General features: G+C 40.8%; 1 protein-coding gene across 4 annotated transcripts in view; it reads right to left on the bottom strand.

Moving 5' to 3' along the window:
- chd6 (chromodomain helicase DNA binding protein 6) overlaps positions 1–26,991 on the bottom strand; it is a 105,740-nt gene that overhangs the window by 49,449 nt on the left and 29,300 nt on the right. For 3 of the 4 annotated variants that reach the window (XM_067586289.1, XM_067586290.1, XM_067586288.1), the window contains exons 3-4: positions 8,701–9,337; positions 5,445–5,586 (exon numbers count right to left, since the gene is read on the bottom strand). In XM_067586289.1, the coding sequence (XP_067442390.1) occupies positions 5,445–5,586; positions 8,701–9,337 (779 nt within the window). The remainder of the gene's footprint in view (positions 1–5,444; positions 5,587–8,700; positions 9,338–26,991) is intronic. The other variant, XM_067586291.1, reaches the window with a different exon arrangement.

Genomic DNA, 26,991 nt, shown 5'->3' with positions numbered 1-26,991 from the left:
TATGTTTAAGTCATTTTTTTCAAGCAGAAAACCAAACAGTTGTGAGAATTTGCTGTTTTTGTTGTTATTATAGTAAATTTGATATTTTGGAGGTTTGGACTGTTGGTCGAGGTTTGATGACATCACTCTGTGCTCTAGGATACTGTGATGGACGTTTTTCAATGTTTTCTGATGTTTTATGGACCAAACAACTGATCGAGAAAATGATTAGCAGATAAGTCGATAATGAAAAATAATCGTTAGATTGTTAATTAAAATAGCTGCATTTTAGTTGATTTATTTTCTGACGATTGATTAATGAATTAATAGACTAAATATGTCAGTTCTAATTAATATTATATTACAACAGGACATATACTGGATATATATAAAGAGACACCAGAATAATAAACAAGGAGAAACAAAACAAAACAACAGTCTATCCCTTAAAGTGTCTGTGTGTGTGTACGCATGCATGCGTGCATGCGTGTGTGTGTGTGTGTGTGTGTGTGTGTGTGTGTGTGTGTGTGCGTGTGCGTGCGCGTGTGTGTGTGTGTGCGTGTGTGTGCGTGCGTGCGTGTGTGTGCGCGTGCGGAGCCCGAGCTGTCGGCTGAATGGAAAGCACTGTGATCAGATTAAATGTGACGCAAATCCGTCTGCATCTATATCACGTGTCGGCTTCTTCCACAGTGGTTTTTTTTTTTATTGCCGAGTCATGCTTCGTTCATACAAGAGACCCACATATGACTCACTTTACACAACATGCATTCGACCCACGTTTGACCCCGTTCACGAGTCCGCTGTCACAGATTCATCTCACGGAGAGCAACGGTAGCTCACACTCACATCTCTGCTGCACCGCAGAATCACACAATATCAGAGAATTAAGATTAAATACAGTAAGAATTAAATACTGTTTCAGTTTTTCATTTGCACATCAAGATGCATCACTTACTGACGCCATGTTTTAACATTTTTAAATGAATTGGCTTAATATATTAATATATACAGTGACCAATAGTTTTATTGAATGAGTGAAAACTGGACGCATTAACGTTTTATTAATTGAAATTATGTGTTAAAAGCTTTTAGCATTTTAACACAGGAAGGCATCAGTGCAAAGCAATGAGTCCTTTATTATGTATTTACTGCAGACGACTAGAATACAGTCACATCAAATTGATAAACTAACATAATGTCACTAATATTGTCACAAATCCATTCATTTCAACCTGCAGAATAGAGCATCATAATTATATTGAACCTTTCTAGCAGATATTCATCTATGATGCAAAACATAAAAGACAAAAAAGTGCAGCGCTAACGCGATTAAATGAATCTCAAAAAAGATAAAATGAAAACAGTTTATGATAATCTACTGTGTCGAGGAGAAAAACACATGAATTAGTATTTTGTGCCCTTGAATTACTAAATTAAACAGTGAAAGTTGTCAATCTTAACGAGCCACTTGGGTTTGATTTTGGATACATGGATATAATTTAGATTGTGTTATCTTTATAAATCCTTTAAACATATTCTAACATATTAACAACATTGTCCTGTTCTGCTCATTTGTGCCTCATTTGAGCACAAATGACTAATTCTTGCACACAAACGAGTTATTTTTTTCTGCATTATACCTGCGAGACTCCACATTACTCTAACGAGTGGCTCTATCTTTATCTTTATCAGACTATCAGTCACTCAAAGGTCAAAAACTGGAAATTACTCCTAAAGTATCGGCAGATTTGGGGAACGAGAACCAGGAAATCACTAATAAACTACAGCTGCTTGATTAGTTCCATCTAGATCTTGTAGTAATATTAATAATAATAATAACGACTAAAAAATGCACTAAAACTCCCGACGTGAAGTGAGCGAAGTGAGAAAAGACAAAGAGAAAAGATTAAGATGGAATTAACCGCAGCATACATGAGGGCTTTCTAATCTTCTTGTGACTGTTGTTATCTCAACAAAACATGACCCGATACCAGAACATGACCTGGAAATGACCTCTCCGAGTCAGCGATGTTCACATGGCCTCCTCCTCCTCCTCCTCCTCCTCCTCCTCTATCTCACATTTTTATCTCTTTTCTTCTTCTCTTCCTTTGTTATCTGTCTCGTTTTCTTTCTGATGCTTTTCATCTTTTTTTTTTATCCTCACTTAACCCATCTTTTTCTTCTTTCCATTACACACCAGCGATCTTCTCTCCATCATCGGTCCTCTTTATACTTGTCAGGATCTCTCTTTCTTATCCTCGGCGGTAACTTTTTTTTTTTTTCCTTCTGTCTGTCTGTCTCACACCAGTCGGCTGTTACCTTTCTTAACTTCACATCAGTGACTCATGTCTTCACTCTCCCTCCATTTATTCACTCTTTATTTCCATTATCTCTCCCTCTTTCCTCTCTTTCCATCATAAAAACTCTCCTTCTATCTCTCCACTTCTCATCTGAGAACATTGACTCTCTGTCTTTATCTCGCATTAGTTCTTCTTTTCTCTCTTTTCCACATCACGGCGTCATAACTCAGCTTTGCTCTCTTCTTGATGAAGTTAGCCAGAAAAATATATTTCCAATCTGCACTTGTCTTTCCAGTCTCCATGTGAACTCCAGACTCTCGGTCGGATAAGTGTATCCTGCCGTGATGCCTTCACACACACTTCTATTCAGGAGTTTAGATGATTCATTTCTGCACAAATGTAATTCAGGTAATTAGGACGTCTGTTTGTTCCAGAGTTGCTTTATGCTGAGATGATGCTTAACTATACGACCATAATCACAATTGCTCGTTCTGTACATTTCCTTTTTTAAATATCTTCCAGGAGATGCTCTTAATGTGGCTTTTTTGATGTAAAATGAAAACAATAATTAGCTATTTTACTTTGAAACGCTGCAACAACCAAGAGACACAGAGAGAGAATCTAATCTGTAACAATCTATCAACTTATAGAGATTAATCTCTGTGGTCAGTAAGAGTAGAATAGTTTCCCTTTAACAGACATTTATGTTTGATGTGTGTCCAACTGAGCTGCAAAAAAAAGTAAAGTTAAGAAAACTATTAGCTGTTGAAAAGCTTCCATTTGTTTAACAGTTGCTCTTAAAAGGCAAAAAGTAAAATATAGTTACGACAGACGGCTGACAAATTAAAGGAAAAACCAACATGAAGTGTCGGGTCACCACGTGCTGCCAGAACAGCTTCAGTGCACTTTGATTCTACAAGTCTCTGAACTCTACTGGAGGGATGAACACCGTCCGTACTAAAGATATTCCCTTATCTGGTGTTTGGTGTCTAACACGTTGGTCCAATATCTCCCATCGGTGTTCAGTTGGGTTGAGATCTGGTGACTGTGAAGGTCGTAACATATGATTCACATCATTTTCATACTCATCAAACCATCCAGTGACCCCTCGTGCCCTTTGGATGGAGACATTGTCATCCTGGAGGAGACCACTTCCATCAGGATAGAAATGTTTCATCATAGGATAAAGGTGATGACTCACAACTACTTTGTATTGATTTGTAGTGACCCTTCCCTTTAAGGGGACAAGTGGATCCAAACCAGCAAAATGCCCCCCAAAGCATAACAGAGCCACCAGATCCCATCAATGTAGGGGTCAAGCATTCTAGGGCTGTAATCTCCTGGTCGACTGGTCGATTAGTTGGTCGATATGCTCTCGTCCGACCAAATTCTCATTGGTCGAATAATCGCCGCGTTACTTTCATAAGGAGAAAAGTGCTACATCAACAGCCTTCCAGGAGTAATCCATTATTTCCTGCAGCGGGAGGGTCAGACTTACAAATTACCCGTGAAAACGGGGGTGTAGAAACACCCCTGTTGTTTTCAGAACTTTGAACTCGCCCAACCTAACGGAGACTGCTGGGTCTAACTGTACTCAACCTTTACCGAGCGTTTACTGAATCAGTGTATCTCCTATATATAACGCCAAATATCCATTCATTCAGAAATCAATAGCGTTTAGGAGTCTCTGCGCGGTTCTGGTACGTGAGTCTACCTCTGTGTCGTTGCCTGGGAAACTATTGGTAGCGTAACTCCGTTAAGGAATACAGCATTGCGTAGTATGTTTGCGTAGCGAGTGGGGAAAGAGCGAGCGGCAGGAACGTGACGGTGGATACGAGCTGAGCAGAGGAAAAGGTTGGAAGTAAGTCGGCGGTCTGGCAGTAAATGTAGGGTACAGACTCCAGTGTAACAGTTAATAAATGCTAAAAAGTCACGTCTATATTTTCCCCATGTACTGGAAAAGTGGGTTGCAATGGGTTAGCCTAACCTGAAGACACAAAACAGAGAAATAGAGAACGGAGAAATGTGTGACTGCTGAGTTCACACCCGCAACTAATCGATTAGTTGACGATTATGTACGATGGTTGACTACAGCCCTAAAGCATTCAGACCTGTACTGGTTTTTCCTTTAATTTGTCACCCATCTGTACTTAATCGTCGTCTACGGCAGACATGTCACTGCACCACTGTTTTTGTCTCTGTTTTTCAACCTGATAAAGAGCACTTATCTTTTCTGAAGTGGGTTGACGAAGAGGAGTGAGGAACAGGAACAAAGAGATTAATACTTTGGTGGAGGGGAATATAGCAAGAGAAAGGTACTGAGGAAGACAGACAGAGGAGCCATGAAAAGACAAATCTTTTCTGTTTTATCTAAACATGGAAGAAAAAAAATCCCAATGAAGACAAACTGTTTGTTTCTGTTGACAAGGGTCATGGAGAGAAGCAATGTGACTGGTATTCTTTGTATAACCCTTGAGATTAAGTTTTGGTTGCAGTTGAAAACGGTTACAGGTTGGATACTGGTTTGGTTTGGTGGTTGGAGGTACCCCAAACACAGAGAGGTCAACTATCATAAATAACATCTGCATGCATCTACATCAGATATATACATATTAACTTGTCTCCAAGTCATTTATCAAGTCAACATCTCTGTGTTTTCAGGCCCTCATCTATTCGTTTCCTCATCCTTCGCAACATCTAAGAGCCAATTTCAACAAAACCTGAAGGAGCCCATCCAGTCTTACATCACATTTCCAATATGACAAAATCTTCCTTTGAGTGGCTCATTCTGCTAAGGTGCCACTCATACCGTGTATTCATGTTGTCTAGGGTCTGAATAAAAAACTCTCCTTCTCATCTTTTCTGACTCCTCAATAAAGCAAAAAAAAAAAATCCAAAATATAGCCCTACAGTGAAATATTTGTTACCGAGACGCCCAGAAAAGAAGTGTATAATTTGTCGGGGATGACAGGTTTACTGCTGCCTCGTTCACCTTACTCCATCAATGTCCACTTCTAGGGCTTGCAGCCTCTTTCGCTTTTTCATCTAAATTCTTTTCCCCCACTTAAATCTTCTTTCTACTCTCCTCTCTTCTTATTATGCATTTCTCTCTCTCTTTCTCTCTCTCTCTTGCCCTGAATTGCTTTGCCGGTCAGAATGTCTTACCTGGGTTTTCGGCCTCTCTGTTTTGGCGCTGTGGGGACTGGAGTCTTGCTGTTGGCCTGGCCGTGGTTCTTGCCGTGGCCTTGGGTGGCGTGGACCTGCCTTTGGACCTTGGTGGAGTGTCCTGAGGAAGGAGGAGGTGCTGCTAGAGGAGAAGGGGAGTGGAAAGGAAAGATCCTCTTTAGGGTTTGATGTCACTTTCAACATAACTTTAACCACTTTTTACCTGGATCTGATTATTTCCATCATTTTCTATTATACTGACCAAAAGCTAGCAAGCAAACAAACTGCAGAGACCTGTTTCAATTCCCAGCAGAGGCACCTTGACTTGTTCATGTATTCTAACACACACATCTTGCAGATGGGAGGACAGTAAGGGAAGGGATCATAGCTACATCCCTGCTAAAGGGATGCAGATGAACTCACGATACGACACTATCGCAATGTTTTTCCCACAATAACCATATATCACAACAATCTGTAATACAAGATGTTGCTGCTTCTTCCGGCAGAAAAGCAGCAACAGCAGATGTGAACCAAAAGACTGACAATCTTATAAAAACAGATGTGATAACAGAGCATTTTATTGTAAAAGACTGCAGTCCTTTTGTGCCTTTGGTCTCGTTAAAAACACTTCTCCTTTAGGGGGGGGGGGGGTCAGCATTAAGGAGACAAATTGATGTTGAGAATTTCCACGGTGAACCAGAGTGAGTCAATGAAGTGATGCAAATTACTAGGGGGTGCAACGGATCACAAAACTCATGGTCTTAAATGAAAACAACATTCAAGATGTCCAACGTTTCAATAAAATCTTAAAATATATGAAATATTCAAAGCTCGATTGTTAAATTAAATTGCAATATGAAGCCTGATACCTTCCTCTTTTAAACATGGTAGTGAATGAAACAACAGCCTGTGTCCACATCGTGAACACACGTCTTGTCCTGCAGCCCAGTTTGTTGAACGAGCCACCAAACAAACATTCACCGCTAACGTCAGTTAGCAGCTAGAAGGCTAATTAGCTGCTCATCTGCAGCACATTACAACAGCATGTAAATAACGTTGTCACTTCAGACCCATTAGATGCTGGTTTGGTTGTTGCTCTTCAAAATCCCTGTTAGTGACACGCTGTCTGTCCATGACTTGTACTTACAGCAGTTTGTTTGTTTTGTCTTAAATGAGAAATTACAGTCTGCAATTAATCCACAGTTCACATGCATGCCGAACCATGGGGGGCGATCCGTACAGATCACGGATCAACTACGATCCGTTGCACCCCTACAAGTCACTGAAACAAAGTTATTAAACTCTATTTATGATGTAGAATGAAAAAAAAGAACGTCAGTTTGGGACATTGGTCGTTGAGTCTGAGACAGTTGAAAGTAGAATTCGAGACAGAAGAAAAAAGTTAATTTCGAGCCCTGAACGTAAGGAATGATGATGTTGTTGTGTTTATTCTTCTTGTCTTCACCACCTGCAGTGTTGCTGTTCTTCCTGGATCTTGTGGTTATTTCACAAAGATCCAGTTTGAGTATCCACAAGCCTTCAGGTGTTTGTCCTCCTTCTCTCAGGCCTTGGGCGCTTGTTGGTACATTATTAGCTTGGTGGTGCAGGGTTCTGATAATTCCTAGCTTACGCTCCAGTGGATGGTGAGTCAAAGGGTAAATATTAGTCTGCGTGTGTTGGTTTTCCTGTTTACTCCGATATGGAGGCTCCTGTCCTCTTCAGTGTGTACGGCACAGTCCAAAAAGGCCGAGCTTGAACTTGATGTTACTGTCCACTGAGTTAATGTGTTCTGTGAAGGTTTGTGTCGTCCACATATCTAAACCAGTGGCTCGGTACTGTTCCTATAAAGTAGAAACAGCTTCTTCCTCCTGCTGTACAGTGCCACAGAACACACCACTTATTCCCCATTTATAACACTGTCCTTTCATCCCTTCCCAGGAGATTTAACAACCGTTCACATTTGGCCTCATGTGACAACTCCAACAACTGTTGTTTACACTTCAGGTGACTTCAGGTGACTCCGACGACAAACGACTGTCGTTACGACAGCCAGGAGCACAAACGGACCAAGTGGTGTCAGTGACCTTGATAACGACCCCACAGGGGTTAAATACCCGGGACTCCCCACCAGTAAGTTAGAACTGAAGAAGCCCCTCGGATGAGAGGCGAAACGTCTTCAAGTATCTACAACCAAGTCCAGTTGCCCTCGATTCAACCCTTGTTGGAGAACCACAACCTGGATGACTGACAATCTACAAATCATTATTTCTTTCAAGTTTAAAAGCAGATGTTTGCCCCTGAGTGAAAGTTGAACTATTCTTTATGGTCAGAACATGACAAACACTTGCAAAACACAGGAACATATCACAAATCTGAGGTAGAACATTCAAAACAATTATAATGATAAAATCTTTTTTCAACATCAAAATATGCATTATAGTAAAAAGTCTTTTTTCCTCAACAAAATAAATGTCTTAAATGAAAAAAATAATTGCTACAGTGTGATACAGCACACATGACTGCAAAGTTAGTTACATGTCCAGTAACACATGATAACCTGAGTGTAACTCAGCAACTTTCTTGCTAATCCCACAGTTGTTTACAAGCTATTCAGATCCGCTAGTTCCTTTAGCTTAGCAGCTAGCGATAGCTTCCCTCTCTCCCTCTAACTGTCCTGCTCTCTCTTGCTCAGTGTGTCTTATGTTTAGCTGTTCTTCTGCCTCCTTTAGTGATAATGATACATGTAATAAATGTAGTTTATTTGCCATGATGGAGGCGAAGCTCAGTGAATTAGTTGCACGGCTCCGCAGTATGAAAACCCAACCGTTAGCTGCCGTGGTTAGCCTGCGCAGGCCAACCCAGCCTCTCAGCTTAATTATATCAAACATTTGTTATATTTCTGCTGAGTAAAATTATATCAAGATAATTATTTTTATCTTTTTATTGCCAGTACAGTATGTCTATAATCAATTCTTGTATAAAGTAATTAATGGGCACATTTAACTCCCACCCAGACAATCCTGGATCAAACACTGAACCTCTGTGTTTAAATGATCATAACGTCCTCCCACACGACAACCTCAACCCTTCCCCACTCCACACACACACACACACACACACACACACACACACACACAATCTCCACTCAAACACACAACCACTTAAAAACAATCACCAACACACAAACTCTATATACACACACTACAACAACCCACACACACACTCAAAAAACCACACTCCAGTCAGTGCGTACCTTGATTTGTGGGTACAGGAGGTAGGATTTTGACCTTCGGCTTCCTTCCTCTTTTGCCAGGCACCTTGACGGGCACCTCAGCCGGCCCGGGGGCCACGGCGGCACCTGCCGATTTCCGCCCCGCCACATTCTTTAGCTCCGTTACACTTTCTTTCCTGCCCTCCCTCCCCTTGGTCCTGCGCTCCTTTCGCTCCTTGGCTTCCTTGGGCTCCATGCACTTCCTCAGCGTGACCACCGTGGCCTCCTTCTCCTCCTTTCGTTTCTTTGGTTTGCTGCTTTCCCTTTCCTCCGCCTCCCCTCCTCCTTTCTCCCGCCCTCTCTTGTCCTTTTTCTTTCGTTTCTTCTTCACCCTACCTCCGCCTCCTCCATCGTCCTCCTCGCTCAGGGAGGAAGGAGGTCGCGGGGCTCCTCCGGAGTGCTTAGCGGCGTGGGCCCCCGCCACCGTGCAGTGATTAGACGTCGCCGTGCTGCCCACGGGGGTGAGGAGGCGGAGCTGGTCCTTGGGGCCCACGACCAGGTGTCCCCGTGGGATTGTGGGAACTGTAGTTTGTGCGTTACTGTTTTGGTCCGAGGCAGAGGAGGAGGCTGCTGCAGCGGAGGCCGGAGGTGGCGTGTGCTTCAGGAGGCCAGTGAACATCTGAGGAAGAAAAAATGTGTCATAAATTAAATTTGTTTCATTAAATGTCACTGATTAATTGCAGTCAGTTCAAGCGTTTTCTCAAACATTGAAGCAGTGTTCATTTCGTGGACAAATCATTTTCATCAACAACATTTTTTCACTGATGAAAACAAGACGATAACTTAATTAAAGCTAATTTATGATGCAAAAACTACGATAACATCTGCTGACACTTTGGTCAACAAATAAAAACAAGACAGTTGTTAAGGAGACGAGTTGGGAAGAGATCAGACATATAGATACATTTCACATTTGACGTCAAGGGAAACAAGACCCTTTGTAAACCAGTAAAGACACCTGAAATTCATGCAAAGGTAAGAATGCTTAAATGTTTGTTTGTTTTTTTAAAGCTAACATTATTGTATCAGCTAACCCCAGCTGGTGTGTTTTTGCTAAACTTGTAACTACTGATTAGAGAAGTTGCTAATCTTAGATCATAAATTTAAAGATTGACTGACACATTAAAGATAATAAGTGTAAAATTGAAAACAAATATGTAACAAACAGAAAAATGCACCTATGAAGAAATGTTTACACCGTCATGTCAGACATATGACAGGAGAAAAAGGAGCAGAAACGCAGCCTAGAGACAGCCTGGAGCTGTGTGTGTTGATGAGTGAGAGACGGGGAGGTTGGGGGGGGGGGGGATGAGAGAGAGAGAAAAATCAGAACTTGATTATGTTTTTTTTTTCTCCCTTATTCAACCTCACAGATACAGAAAGACCTCCGATGACGAGGACGGAGTCCGACTGAGTGCAAATAAAGCCGGTGCATCCCAGCAGAATATTTCAACAGCTCTTCTAAGTGCTTCTAGGAGGAAGAGCATAGCTAAATGGGATTGGGTGCACAGGATTACTGGTCACAATGACTGAAGATGAGGACTTTGTTCTAATGACGGAGACAGTAGAGTATATCCAATTATTCAGGGGGAGCAGGCCTAATGCGTACTGGTGTTACTTTGTTATTGTCTGAGACGAAATTTTGCAGAAAAAGCGAGGCCATGTTCTTCTTTCTTTTATATGAGATGAGGTTTTATTTGTGTATATTTCGTCAACTAAAACTAGACAAACTAAAACAATTCAGACGACTAAAATTAAATGACGTTTTAGTCAAAAGACTGTGACTAAATCAAAACTCGCTGTCAGAAATGAACTCTGCATTGAAGTTACGGTCAAAGAAACTCAACAGTTTTTTCTGCACAGATGTTAACATTAAAAAGCCCTTCAAGCAACAGCTCAGAGGGACCAGCTTTTATTTGTTTGTGCTGGACATTATTTCAGTATTCGTGGTAGAACTAACATTATTCAGCTGCACACATTTAACATTTCAGTGGATCAAATGTGTAATGTGAAAGGAGAGAAATACCACCAAAGCTAAAGAAGACATATTTTTCTCAGAAGTTTGTGGAGCCCAAAATAGATCCTCCTCCACCACCCCCCCCCCCCCCCCCCCCCAAAAAAAACACTTAATGCAGGTTTGAACATGTTGGAAATACCCTTTATTTAAATTATTTAAATCTAATTTAAATTTAACTTCAAACATAAGATTGGCGAGACTGATTATCTAACAGGATGAGAAATAAATGTGGAGAAGAAGAAGGAGAAAGTCAGTAAAGATGGCGAGGACGAGACGAGAGAGGAAGACATTATTGTCGAGACACGGGTTCTTGATTTTTTTTTTTTTTTTTTTTTTTTTTTATGTAAACCAAATTGAAGATTTAATGAATCATGGGGCAGCAAACAGTGAACCATGGTGAGGAAAATTCACTAAATTACATTCTGGGCACGTGCTGTTTGATGTGTGAATCATGCAACGTGACTAAAAAAAAAAAAAAAAAAAACTTAATATGCAGAAAATTCTTCCATCAACCCCGGGACGTTACAGCCTTTTATTACACATCCCAAAGAGCTGTGCCACCGAGTGTATCTCTACTACTTTTTAACCCCAAACATCAAGTAGTTCATAGGAGGGCAGGCTGGCAGGTTAGAGGGCAGGTCGTTTCTGGCTGATGATTCGACATCTCCTCCGCTCACAGTGCAGCCGGTAGTGATGAAGGAGTGATGTTCAGCGCTGCTACCATGTGACTGTGTTCAAAGTGGTTTACATGAATCCAGTAGAGAAAGAGCCCCCTCCTCCCCCCCAGCATACATACACTAAAAAAAGGACCCCAGGGGAGTTAAGAATAGATATTACTACCCCTCTGCAAAAAAAATAACTGAAACATGAAACGCATCACTTCCTGTATACTGCAGAAGTGTTCCCATAAAAAGCCCCCATGCTTAGAATAGTAAATGTTATTTAAGTTTACAGTGTTTACACATCAGCGTCAATCACAATATGACTGCAAAATGTCAAATCACAGTGATGGTTCACATGTAATGTAAACTATCATGGTATATTTGAGACTTAAATGCCAACAAATCTACTTCAGATTAAATTTTTAAGGATGACCGAACTCCGTCACTAGCGTGGTCATTTCTTCTCCAACCCTCAGAGACACTGTGGTAGGCCGACACACTGAGAAGTGTATCCATGTCCTGGGTAGTCTGTGTGACATCACTGTTTCCATCATCCTCATCCCAAAACTGTTGAACCACAGTATCCAACCTCCATTCCCCCTTAAACTCCTCCAAAGTGCTTCAGCAGACCGGCAGCTTTCTTCCATCGTGCCTCACAGAGTCGTACACGATATCATGCTTGATATGCTGCTGCTTCCCTTGTTGCCATCACCTTCAAGAGATGTGAAAAAGGGGGGATTTTTCCAACATGGCTACTTCTGTGATACAGGCTAAAGGCTCATTTACACTGTGCGATTTTGGTCTATCGGAGAGACGAAAGTTAACGATCATGAGGGGAAATATGGTCTAATCTTTGGTCATCGATCCAAAACAGTGCACCTAGATCTCACTGTGAGACTCGTCCACTGATGAACCACTTGGAGCTTTGGCAACCAAAGACAGTGAGACAGAAATTTAAGATAAAATTCTCAGTGTGACTGCAGCTACTACAAGCCAACCAATCAGAATACAGTGTTTCCCCTGGGTTGAGTGGTTTGGCCTGGCGGTGGTGGTGGTGGCTATTTCTCTGTTTAGCATCATCAGGTTAAGCTAACCCATTTACGCTAACTTCAGAGCTAAACCCCTTCACTTTTCCAGCAGTTGGGGAGACAACAGACTTTTCTTGGTCTTGACAAGCTTATTAACTGACACGCTGTGGTCAGTACTGTACATTTACCGCACCATCAGGTTAAGCTAACCCATTGTTGCTAGCTTCAGGGCTAACCCCCTTCACTTTTCCAGCAGTTGGGAAGACAACGGACTTTTCTTGGTCTTGATAAGCTTATTAACTGACACGCTGTAGTCTGTCTGTACTGTACGCACTGCCCTACTCCTTAAAAGGAGTTCCGCTACCTGCAGTTTTCCATAACCTTTTAACTTAGGTTGTACAGATTTTAGGGATATGAAGCATTTTAAGATATTCTGGGAAATGACATTACAATAAGCAAATATACCAACGTAGGCACTGGGGAAATATGTCTATTGCAGATGAAACTAACAAAAGGCCTTTGCACTCTGCTCATTAAAATGAGCATATCTCAAAAACTAAAAAATGTACATAGTTCAAATAACTTATGGAATGTTAAGAAATATTTTTATTCATGTTTCTACATTCAGAAATGTTTTGGATCAATGTGTTTTGTGTGTTTATTCAGTAAAATTTGATGAAAAAACATGTCCAATTTTTGTATTTTTTTAAAATATATGACACAATTTCAATATCTATATCAATTACTATGGTTCATTGACTTACATAACCTTTTAGCTTAGGTTGTACAGATTCCAGGGATATGAGGCATTTGAAGATACTCCGAAAAATGACATCACAATAAGCAAAAAATACCAGTGTAGGCACTGGCTGACCATTTCTATTGTGGAGTTCAAAAGGTTAAATGAAGTTTAAGGGGAAACGCACTGATTTTCCTTCAGATCCGCATCACTCACAAAACCCAAAACGATGGATGTGAAACAAAAAAAGAAGTTTCTGTGACTTTTGCTGCATTTTCACAACATCAAATGATGACGTCTCTGTTTTCATAAAGCAGAGCTACGATTCACCACACAATCATCTCAAAATCTGACACCTATAATTCATATTTGACACAGATTGTGACCAATATTTAATTATCTGCATCTCGCACAATGTGACATTTAATACACTTACAGGGTTATTGTCGTGTCACAGTCTAAAAGGAACTTCAGTGTCCAACCATCCACCTCTGATTTTCACACCAGGTTGTCTGCTCAAAAGACATTAAGTGTGAAGCAGAGCTTTAAATGCGAGATATTATGCTCTAGATATTATAATACATAGCTGCTGTGTGCATAAACACTCGCCTCCATTAATATTCATGAGTAGTAGGTGGACCTCAAGGTCAGAACGGCATGTGGGCAAATAGTACTATCCGTTTAAAAAACAAAAAAACGCTTCAATATTCACTGGTGACTTCATATCACGTCGACTGAGACTGGAATTCCCCAGAGGTTAAATACAGCTTGTAATGAATTCTGTAATATTTTAATCAGGTATTATTGAACCATTGCATCCACTGATGTACTGCAGGCTACATGAGAAACAGAAAAATTTAGCATGAAGCCAGTTTTCATCATTTATTCTGTACATTTCTTACAGCGACTTCAATTTCTGCCACATTAACAGCTTTTTTTTTTTTTTTTGGGGGGGGGGGGGGGGGGGGGGGGGGGGGGGGGTATGCAAGTTAAGACTCTGCAGTCAGATCCGACGTCCTCTGCAGAGCCCTGACTCACCCCGATGGCTGTGATGCTTCACTAAGGATTAGAATCAAAGAGGTCTTTAGCACTGTACGAAAAAAAAAAAATGTATGAACATGACAAGTTAAAATTTAATAACTTACTTCCAGATGACAGCCCATATGTAAATAATCCTGCCGCCCAGTTCTGAACAAAAGCCTGACTGATACTAAAGGCTGCTACAGATATCAATACATGACAGCCAAAGAAATTAATCTGAAAAATGACCTTTTCTGACACTATGTTTACAAAACGAGGGCTGCTGTATTGATTGCATTAGATTGAGTACACATGCCTTATTAAGCCCTTATAAACAATTACAATGTTCTCCAATATTTCCAGAAAGTACAACAAAAAAAAAAGAGATCAAAGCTCCAATGCTCCAACAGTAGCTTTAATAAATATCACTTTCATTATCGGACGTACGGAGGGGATTGATTGGTTGGATCTTATTTTAGCGGAGGAATGATTTGACCTTGGCCCAGCTGTGGAACATTAGCTAATGTGTATTTGCTGCTTGGCTCAGGATGTGACGGTGCAGTCGAGTTATACTTGGAAGCTGCATCAGACTCCTCATCCCCCCCCCCAAAAAAATGCCTCAGTTTCCCAAAATGCACCAGGATAAATGATAAATTAAGGAATCTTTGGTTTTGATTTGTTGCTGCGCTTTTGTTTCCAGTGTTATTTTAGTTTGTTCTGTCATTTCTGACTTCTTGTTATTGTTTGTTGTCATGTAGTTTTAATTCATTTGTGGGGGTTTTTTATATCGGCATCTTGATTTTTTAACGGCGACTGGAGTTATGTGGTGATGTTTGTCCGCATCCTTGGGGCGTTGTTCACAGTTTACTTTACATTTCATTTATTCGTTTATTTATTTATTCATCATAAATCCTGCCTGTTTTTCCTCTTCAGTGATTTCTGTAATCGTTGTAACTTATGCCTTGTTTTGTAATTATTTCAGCTCTCTGTTTACACACCGTTGAATGAATTAAGCTGAATTAACTAAAGACTGCAGCATTGCCAAAGAAGACTGAGATTAAGAAATTATATTACAAAATCTGCTCACACTTTCTTCTACAAATATGAGTTTCAGCGTGTGTGTGTGTGTGTGTGTGTGTGTGTGTGTGTGTGTGTGTGTGTGTAATGAGCTTCATAATGAATAAAAAATGCATGACCTGATTGATCCTTGCAGGTAAACTCTGACCGCTTAGCCGCAACCCGGGGAAAGGTCAGAGCAAAAGGGTCAACTATAAAAAAAAACAGCCTGCTTGAACCGGTGCAGAGCAAGTGTCCCGCTCGGTAGGGTGCAGACGAAGGCTTGAAATGGAATCACAATGTTGAAACAACCTGCCAACTAATCTAAAACACCCCGAGGCTCCCGAGCAAAAAATCTGCTGTTCTGGCCTTGTTTTCAACGCCGTTATTGAGCAAGTACAGTATGAACGGCGGCGTAAACTATGACAACCGGTGGCTACCTTTCCCCTAATGACTTAAATAAAAATAACCCTAACCCTAACCCCAACTCTAACCATAACCCTGACCCTGACCCTTACCCTAACCTTAACCCTAACCCTTACCCTTACCCTAGCCCTGGCCCTAACCCTAACCCTAAGCCTAGCCCTGGCCCTAACCCTAACCCTAAATCTAAACCTAACCCTGGCCCTAACCCTAAATCTAAACCTAACCCTAACCCTGGCCCTAACCCTGGCCCTAACCCTAACCCTAAATCTAAACCTAACCCTAGCCCTGGCCCTAACCCTAGCCCTGGCCCTAACCCTAGCCCTGGCCCTAACCCTAACCCTGGCCCTAACCCTAGCCCTGGCCCTAACCCTGGCCCTAACCCTAGCCCTGGCCCTAACCCTAACCCTGGCCCTAACCCTAGCCCTGGCCCTAACCCTAACCCTGGCCCTAACCCTAGCCCTGGCCCTAACCCTGGCCCTAACCCTAGCCCTGGCCCTAACCCTGGCCCTAACCCTAACCCTGGCCCTAACCCTGGCCCTAACCCTGGCCCTAACCCTAACCCTGGCCCTAACCCTAGCCCTGGCCCTAACCCTAACCCTGGCCCTAACCCTGGCCCTAACCCTAAATCTAAACCTAACCCTAACCCTAAATCTAAACCTAACCCTAGCCCTAACCCTAACCCTAAATCTAAACCTAACCCTAGCCCTGGCCCTAACCCTAACCCTGGCCCTAACCCTGGCCCTAACCCTGGCCCTTACCCTAAATCTAAACCTAACCCTAACCCTAAATCTAAACCTAACCCTAGCCCTGGCCCTAACCCTAACCCTAAATCTAAACCTAACCCTAGCCCTGGCCCTAACCCTAACCCTGGCCCTAACCCTAGCCCTGGCCCTAACCCTAACCCTAACCCTAACCCTGGCCCTAACCATAACCCTAACCCCCTAAAAATCTTTTTCTATTTATTTCTGACATAAAATCATGCAAACCTAAGTCAAGGACCATGACGTCAACCTAGAGAAGGACAGACACTGACTATATTCTAAAAAACAAACAAGCAAACCAAAGAGTATTGATAGAGTAACAAACAATTAGGTGATCTATCAATGTTTTAAACCGGTCGATACTGAATGACCGCCGAGTGTCAGGAAGAACTGCCTCAATGTGCCTTTTCCCCTCATCTGAAGGTCGTACAGCGGACGGGGAAGTCAATAAACTGGGATGCTGCAGCTCTGAACAACAAAAGCTGTGTGTGTGTGGTTGTGTGTGTGTGTGTGTGTGTCCTCAAGTGAATCTGACAGCAGAGTGGGACTGATTTACATCGACTCAAGCCGTTGATGGACACTTGGCCACCAAAAGAGTTTTCTTTCTGATGCAAACTACGGAGCACTTTACATTAGAGGCCACATGACTGTTTGTGTTGTTGTGACCGCTGACTCTGATTTGTTTGGTAGAGTTTCTGTTTGTTTTTCTGCAGATTATGGGATGCATCTGCGCTCTGCACGAACGCTACCATGTAACTGTTAGCAGTAGAGTTTTTGCAGGTTGACATGATTTATAAATGAACAGACAGAAGAGGAACCTGCACGGTGGTGGAAAATGACAACTGTCGTGTTGAGGTTCATGATGCAACACATCTGAAGAAAATTCTCACGCCTTCTCGCAGCTTCACATTTTCATATCTGAGCATCATACGTATCAAAAGCTTGGCATTTTAGCACATCCTGCTGTGTTCTGCTGAGTGAAAAGGTCTTATTTGTGTTTTTTACAAGTGTGCGTTAGTAAACCAGACTTCCCTGAGTGAGACGCTAAATTTGGTAAGTATGAAAAGTTTAGATTTAAAAGAGGGATCTGAAACACATCATTATGGTTTACATATGTCTGGATATGAAAGAATCCTATTAGGTTAGCCAGGATAGGACAATACAGTTCAGTCTATTCAGTAAACAAAGAGAGTTTATTGTTTGATTTGACAAACAACTTAAATGTGTTCTCCATAGAGAGAAAAGCAAAATAACATCTGTTTAACATACAGAAGACCTCTTTGCATGTAAGCAGGTAACTGACTAACAAATATCATATACTGACTGACATTAAAGAGCATGCAAACGCACTCTTTGCTCATGTGTGGAGTATGATTAGTCACAACATGTTACACAAGATCCCTTCCAGACATGTTTAAGACATATATAAAAATACTCTGCTTGGAATAATAATGTGTTTTAACCACAAAAAAAGGCCAATTACCTCATTAAAATCCTTCAAATTAAATCTTCTCCCTCACTGAACAATTCAGATCCATGAATATGTAAATATTGTTCATTTTAAAAGTCTCCTACTTCACTATAAAGTTCATTCTCAGAGTTTGTGCACCAAAGGCTTCAAGTTTCCACATCACACTTGCGGAAGTTGCATAACGGACCATGATTGGCTCCGAACTAGTTGTGATGTCACAAATCGTGCTCAAAGCTACATACCTTAAACCCAAGATTTTCCATTAGCACAGAGAAAAACTTTCCCCCGTTTCAACAGATGAAAGTGAAAAAGTGTGCACATACATCAATCTGCACAGAGAGGCTCATCCATTACTGAAGTAACAGGAAGCAAAACATATTTTTTGAGGGGAATTTCAGAGGGGAATTTTATAAAAAACCATTTTCTTAAACCCCGATGTAGTTTTGCCTTGTAGTCTCGAGTCTTGGAGAAAAGCACTAAACTTAAAGCAGGTTTGGTTTTAAACAATCTCTCTCCTCAGCATGACCTCATAGGTCAGTTCAGTAGACATCGCCCGACCCTCCTAGCAACCCATTCTGGAGTCCTGATTGTTAAATAAGCACCGTCCTACTGTAGAGTCCCAAACATGAACTGAATCAAGACTACAGGCATCACTGCAGCCTCACAAGAAGAGAGAAAGTCAACATGCATCAGAGTCACTGCTGGAGACTGAATCTAAAGCAGGTTTATTCTTATGGATGAAAAATCTATAGAAAAGCTCATTTATTCTCATACAGTGTGGACGTGACACTTTGTAAACAATATTTATAGAGTTTAACACTTAATAAAAATAAAAAGACAAAACCCTAACCCTAAACCAGTGAGATTAACACAGATTTTCTTAATAAAGACTGAAAAGGTTATTAATATTGGAGCAAATAATCATTAATGCTTTTACTTTCCTTTACAGCAACTGTCATGTCCCAAAAAATAACTTTAAGATATAACAAATAAATCAAACTCCTACATAAAAAAAGCTCCACATCATCTAACACATCCTCGGTCTGGAAAACAAATCCGCATCGGTGTCGGTGAAACAGCAGAACCTTGCAAAATCAAATCTAAAAAAAAGGTATGAATTTCACAGCCGCTTCAGCACAAACTGTAGCTGCAGCTTTAATTATTAAATACACATTAAATTCATCAATTAATGATACGGTGAGCTGCCTCTTGAATACAAACTTCATGCATAAAAACAATCAGCGGATCAGGACGGGGAAGGTTGTATCTAGATTTATAACTACAGGTATCGACCGACAGCTGCTACAGTGTTTGATACACATACAGTCATGTGTGTATATATAAATATATATACAGTCTTGTGTGCAGCATGGTCCGCCGTCTGCTCTGTCTTCCAACACTGCTGTTGGTGGGCTCCGTCCATCTGTATGTAACGTGACAGACTATACGTCGTCCGTATGTTTCCGTACTAAAGTCACCGCCACAAACTGTGGCACCGTTTCTTGGCAGAGGAAGTGATCTCTGCAAAAAAAAAAACGAAGCGGCGCTGGCTCATTACTGTAATTATGTGGAGTTCTGAATTAGAAAGGTTGAAGCTCGGCTAAAACACGGCTGATGAAAATACACCCTGACATCCTTCGGAGGGCCTGTAGCAACAACACAGGATTTTCAAAGCTGTCGATCCCCCCCCCACCCCCCCCTTCCTCCCCTCCCCTTCCCCCCCTCCTTACACACCTACATGCACGCATGTATTTGTTGCAGGTTGTCAGAGAAATCACCGCATGGCTCCTATGACAGCGAAGCAAAAGCAGAGAGAGTGATGAAGGGTATAAAAACCGGCTGCGGCTCTATTTAGAAAGCAGTGAAAGGGGGGGCGGGGGGGGGGGGGGGGGGGGGGCGCACGCACTGTGGAGGGACTAACATGCCAGGTCAGAGCGATCTGGAATGACTGAGTGAGTGACGTCTGTGCATGTTTTTGTCTACACGCAAATTCCCATGTGGCGTGTGTGTGTGTGTGTGTGTGTATTTCCGTCTAACGTGATATGTGTACATGTCATCATATTTGATGTATAGTCGGCGTGTGAAATACATGGAGCAGGTGTGTGTGTGTGTGTGTGTGTGTGTGTGTGTGTGTGTGTGTGTAAGCGCCGTTTTCATGCAGCAAGAACGAGCGCGACCGCCTTGTGTCGTGAGGCCGTGAATGCAGATGCGCCGACGGACTCACACAGGTATGAGGAATCATCTCAATGAATCACACACACACACACACACACACACACACACACACACACACACACACAGAGAGAGAGAGAGAGAGAGAGAGAGAGGGAGAGAGGGAGAGAGAGAGAGACACGCACAGCGAGCTCAACGGCCTCGTCGTCATTTAGTTCGATGTGGGGGGAGTGGGGAGTTGGGGGGGGTGGTGGTGGTATCAGGGCTGTTGCCATGGAAACTGGCTCTCTGTGCCAAAGCTGCGGGGAGGCAGACGTAAACACGTGGTCACCATGGTAACCCTTTCATTGCCACCGGCTCCCAACTGTCTATCCATTCAACTGTCTGTCTGATGGATGGACTGGCTCTCTGTATCTGATGTTCACCTCCTTCTGTCCGTCTACATATCCAGAGATATCGGTCCGTCTGTGCTTCTGACTGTCCGATGAGAAGACAGAAGAAGAAAACAAGCCGTCGTGTGTGTGAGGGTAGAATAACATCAACCATGTCTGAAGGAAGTTCGGGTCACGCATCCTTTTAATTTTGGCTCGATAGGCCGGCTGACGTCAATGCCGGTTAAACTTAAAATACATCTCTGTCCTCTTTTGACTAAAATGTGGTGCAGCGTATCAGATGTCAGAGACGACTCGTCAGCCAGAGATTGAAAAAAAAACAAACAAGAAAAAAATAAATAAATGAAGGTTTTTACGAGGACAAGTCTGATTTGTCATGATTTTTAAAGACAAGCCTTACAAATCAAAGACAAAACAACAAATAAAAAAACAAAGTCAATCCAGTCAATCTGGTATCTAACAGGCTGCAACTAGTGATTGTTATCAGTATTGATTAAACTGACATTCATTTTCACTATTAATTAATGAAATATTAATTGTTAATAGTTTATAAAGTGTCAGAAAAATCACATCACAACTTCACAGAGTGTCTCATGTCTTCAAAGTCTTTGTTTTGTCAGAAAAGGACAAAAGATTTTATATATTTAATTTATTATCATAGAGGACAAAGAGAAACAGAAAATAATATCTGAGGAGAGTATTCTCCTCCAACTCATCATTTATTTCTTAATCTAATATCTTATTTTCTTCCTCAAGACCAAACTAAAGTTGTGAACCTTTTATCTTTTATTTGGAAAATGCTAAAAAACAGTAAATGTTTTGTTAAAAGAAATAATGTTTAATGGACTTTTTGTAGAGAGATAATTTTGGATTATTGTATATGACTGAAGTGCAGGTTTTTTTGTTTGTTTTGTTTTGTTTTTTGTGTCCTGGGGTGGAGGGACTGATGTGCACTGTTTGTAGTTTCTACAGTTTGATGAAATAGAAAATAATAATAAATATATTCAAAGAAAAAGAGGGAAAGATATGACTTCATAATCAAAATATTTGAAGGTTAATATTCTGTCAATCAACTAATCAATTCATCATTTTGTTACATGTTGTGTTGTGCTGTCGGCGCGATCAGTGATGAGCAAAACGCAGCAGATTAAATTACATATTTTTATTTAACGGATTTCACGTGATCAATACTGACCTCCAGAGAAGATACAGCAGACCACACATCAGACATCACACTTTGCTTTACAGGGATTATAATAATTTCACTTCCTTCACTTTCAGATTAGTTTGGACTCGCTGCCACTTTGCTGGATTCTTCAAACTCCGTCCAATAAACAATCTACTTGTGAGTTTCTGCTTACATTGCGTGATTCACTTGTGATCATGCAGTTTGAGTCTCCACAAAGCAAACAAAGAAAAACAAAGTAAAGTCAACTTTTCCACCAGTTAGAGAGAGAAAGACTGCAGGTGTTAAACAAAGAGTCAGCAGCAGAGTAACCAGACTGACTCTCAGGGCGAGACGCTGCTCTGCTGAGGTCAACTGCTCGACCTTCATCCAACCGAGGAAGAGTCAAGAGTTAAAACATCATCTATTCTCTAATAAAGGATGTGACATGTCTTTATGTGATCTGAACACTCACATGTTTATCTTTTAACAAGTTTTCACCTCACCGATTTTTCCTAAAATATATTCTTTTGGTTTATCACTATTTCAGCCGTGCAAAATTACATTTTGTATTGTAATATTATATATATATATATATATATATATATATATATATATATATATATATATATATATATATATATATATATATATATATATATATATATATATATATATATATATATATATATATATATATATATATATATATATATATATATATATATATATATATATATATATATATATATATATATATATATATATATATATATATATATATATATATATATATATATATATATATATATATATATATATATATATATATATATATATATATATATATATATATATATATATATATATATATATATATATATATATATATATATATATATATATATATATATATATATATATATATATATATATATATATATAAAATGGTTGAGATGACTGGAAGTTTCATAGTTTTAAAAACAGGACTCTGTTTCCTGTCTGTTGCCTCTTCAGTGAAAAGTGAAACCTGTTTGGTTTCTGCTGTTGCAATAAACTGTTTTAGCTTCGTCTGCTCTTCATTTCCAACTAAAACTCCATCACATGTTGTTACAGTAAACAACATACATTTATAAACTACACTGTATGAAAAAAATCAGTGCTCAAAGGGAAGAAATTTCTGTTTTATATTTTGTAATATTTCCCAGTCTGAGCGCCAGAGAATTTCACTACAAATAGCCAAGTTTAACTTTATTTAACTGTATTTGAATAAAGGAATAACTGTCATCAGTCCAAAAGAAGCATTTATCATTTATCATAAAAGTAAGGATGTGTAAAAATGTTTGTTTATGATAAATACACCATGTCTGAAAAAAATAATGCTTAATTGATTTAATTGCAGCAAACAATTAAAGATAGAGTCAGTGATTGTGGAGGAAGATTGTTTAACTCTTTGTTAAATTCAGTGAATATCTCCTCAGGCTCTGCTGTGTTCATACACAGTCCTGCCTCTGTAAACACATAAACAAACACAACACTATTCCAGCCAATCAGCAGGGGGCATTAATGTTTACGGATGAGACGGGGGGAAGTCATCGGAGCGGCCGTCTGTGTGAGGACACGACGGAGCCGTTGAACGATGGGAGAGAGAGAGAGAGAGAGAGAGAGAGAGAGAGAGAGAAGTGTTTTCTCACCAAACACACACACTTCTGTTTTATTAAACGTATCAATCCAAACTGGATCCCAGACAGTCTCACCGAGACCCCCCGTGTTCATTTACGCTCCGAATCCGTTCCTGTCGTGTTTAGTGAAGCGTAATCTGAGCAGGCGGCTGTTTAAAAATCACACAAACATCCCGAAACTTATCAAACTGTATCAGTGAATCAATAAATTCACACGTTGTCTGTTTCTTCCTCCGGAGTCGACATGCAAACTACTCTGGTTGAGTAAATATCTGCTGTCGGGTCAGTCCGGTGAAGGCAGTTTGTTCTCTCAGTTCTCCGGGAGCTGCAGCTGACGGACGAGACGCTGAACGCAGGTCGAGTGAGGAGTGAGGAAGAGGAGAACGCAGAGAGACGGAGAGTGACGATGGACTGTTTTTTTCCCCGCTCCTGATAAAGTGTGAGAGGAACAGAAGTGACTCTACAGCTGATGCATCTCTCTGGATTATTTCTCTTTTGGTCGTTTCCTTGGCAACGCATGAATTTAGAGGGGTGCGGGGGGAGCTTCTAAAGGAGCACGACGGCAGGAGGAGGAGGAAGAGGAGTATTTGTTTGGGTGTTTAGTTCAAATATCAGTATTTCTCCAGACTGACTGACTCTTGCTTAAACTCTTCTTCCTCCCTGCTGCGCTGCCTCACTGATCCCCACTGGTCTCGTGCTCCTATTCACAGAGAGGTCAAAGGTCAAGGCATCCATGAAGCCGGTAAGGATCCAGTGTCTTGCTCAAGGACACTTTAACGAAGCAGATATTTCCTGTCAGGGTGGCTTTTGATTGTATTGATTGTATCACACAGGAAGTGTCAAAATGATGAAATGATTAAAAATAAATAAACAGACCAAAACAACAAAAACATAATAAGCCGATTGAGCCAAAAGATTTACTTTCATCTAATTGAGTGCTTGAAGATGTCGGCCGGGGAGCAGAACAGATTTTCTTTCCTCTCCAAAAAAAAAAAAAAAAAAAAGCAGTTTAGATTAACATCTGCGATGGAGCACTGGCCATTCCACTGAAAGACTTTGATGACTTCTTTAAATAGACTTTAATCCGGCCGGTGGACACGTGACCGCTGGAGATCAGAAGCTCTGAAAACATCAGCATGGATCCTGCTGGGAGACGAGGACCTGACCGGGCCTTAACTGAGCACACGGGGGCCTGAGCAGCACCAGAGACCTGATCCTGAACCTCCTGGGCTTTACTCTAGGTCCTGACTAACACCTGGGAGGCAACTAAAAGAATGCAACAGACTGAAACTACAAGGTGAGGGGAGGAAACCAGCGATACACCGGGTCAGAGGTTTAGGACTGAGAGCTACTACACAGGCTGAGCTCTGATTGGACAGTTTGCTTTTCTACACTTCCTCTTGTTGTTGCTTGGATACTGTCGTGTTGTGTATTAAGTGTTAGGATGTAGCTGCTTGCTGTGCTGTTTCTGAGTAGTTAGGATTTGCTTTTCGGAGGAGGAGGGGGGTGGGGGGGGGGCTATTAGTGATCACCCGCTTTGTTTTTGACTCTTTTCAGATTCTTCTGTGGTTCTGCGACGGCGGGATGAGCTGCCCAGCTCCACACGGTCTGCTGACTCCCTCGGTGCGTTCAAGAAGCTTGAAACTTTCTTGTTGTTTATGGTATTTATTATGTGTTTGTCTACTTGCAGTACTTCCTTACTTTATTTATTTATTTATTTTAACTTTTGTCTCAGGCTCTTCCTCACTGCAGTCAGCTGCTCGAGACGTGATATTGCAGCTCTTTTGACTCACTGTCCTCCAGGGCTGTCACTTTTTATTCAAAAAAATTAGAACTTTAGTTTGAACATGTGGACAAATTACTGTTCCAACTTCAAAAGTTTACAGTCTATAACCGCGACAGACGGTTTGAAGTAGTCTGACTTGTGATCCTGCAGATCAGTTTGACCCATCGCAGCTGTGTGACAGTAAACTCAGCTAATAAATAAAAAAGGAGAAAGACAATAGCGAGCAAAGCCACGCTAATCAGATAATTACAACATAAAAGCATGTGAGAAGCAGCTTGTATTAGTATTTTTGGGGGGGCCACACCATAGACGGAAACATTACCAACAAAGACAGCTGCCTTACTCTACAACAACAAAAACAACAACAAATCTGAGGACTCAGCAGCTAGTTTGACACACAAGTGCAGCAGCGGAGGCATCAAACCAGCGGAGCAACGTCAACTCTACAACCTCGTGTGACACAGTGTGATCTCAAGACATGTAGCGCAGCTGCAGGACACAACAAGAGACGCTCTCTCTGACCGCTGACCATGACTGGTCGTATATGACAGCGACAGCAGACTGTATCTCAGACACCTTACGCTATGTGGGTTGAGCTCCACTTAGTTCCAATTTGTTCAAACTTTTTTGAAAAAGTGACAGCCCGACTGTCCTCTGATGCCTGATTGTGTCGCCTCGCCTGTAAGTCACTTTGGATAAAAGACAAAAATGACAAAATATACTGGGATCTTTATTTTAGTCCAGTTTGGATTACAAGGCAAAAAAAAGGGGCCCAGAGAGTCTATCTGGGCAACATTGAGAAGTTAAACAGGGTTAACCAGGTGTTATTAATTATTCAGAGCAGCATACATTTATTCAAGATGATTTTTTTTTTTTAAACATGTTGTTTCCATTATTAGTGTTTTCAAGCTAAATACACAACAAATGAAATGAATCATTCAAAACTCTGCGTGCAACGTGTGAAATGATGAAGAGCGGAACCGGGCCGCTCGCACCAGAAACACAGAGAAACACAACCAACAAATCACTGCTCGTCAAATAGGCCGCACGATTTCACCTGACACCAAGAAAAGCAAACTGAAGCGAAGAGCGAGTGACGGCGTTGTGTTGACACCTCTCTGTTGACTCAACACCGTAGATCAGACGACTCAGGTGCACGCTAGACAGGATACTATTATTTTTAATCTCTACATTTTAATTCTTTGCAGCTGTAATGACCCGTATTTCCAACAGATCGATGACATTCATCTTATAACCGTTTAAGCAAATGTCATCTCTCCACCAGCTCCATTTACTCTCCACTACTGTAGAAACTCTCTCATCACTGATAGATGCATTCACTCCCAGTATCAACATATTAAAGGCTTCTTTATTATGTTAAATACTGTTGTTTTGTTATTATGTGTGTGTTATTTAATTATCTTACTCCGTACAGTGTGTGATTTCTGTATTTCACAGTTTTACACTCCTGGTTCTCTGTTTTCCCATAGAAACCCATGTCATCAAACGCATCACAAAGTGGGAAGCGAGGCAAATCTTATTATTATTATTATGAATCAGTAACAATTTTAACAACTAATTAATTATTTACATAATTTAAGCAAAAATGCAAAAAAAATTATGTGGTTCCAGCTTCTCAAATGTGAATATTTTGTGGTTTTCTGAGTCCTGTATGAATGTTAAATTGAGGATCTTTGGGTTTTTGACTGTTTGTGGTACAAAACAAAACATTTAAAGACATCACCTTGGACTCTCACACAATATGATGAACATTATTATAGACCAAACGATTAATCAAGATTAAAATTGGCAGTTTAAATTGTAAAAGAGAGAAGTAACAGTCCCTCAAACCACCGGTGCTCATGTAAGGGAATACATTTGAAGAAGAGAAGAAGA

The sequence above is a fragment of the Thunnus thynnus genome, chromosome 4 (genome assembly GCF_963924715.1).
Source record: "Thunnus thynnus chromosome 4, fThuThy2.1, whole genome shotgun sequence".
Classification (NCBI taxonomy): Eukaryota; Metazoa; Chordata; class Actinopteri; order Scombriformes; family Scombridae; genus Thunnus; species Thunnus thynnus.
Note: the sequence above shows the minus strand (reverse complement) of the source record. Positions and strands in the feature narration are given on the sequence as shown.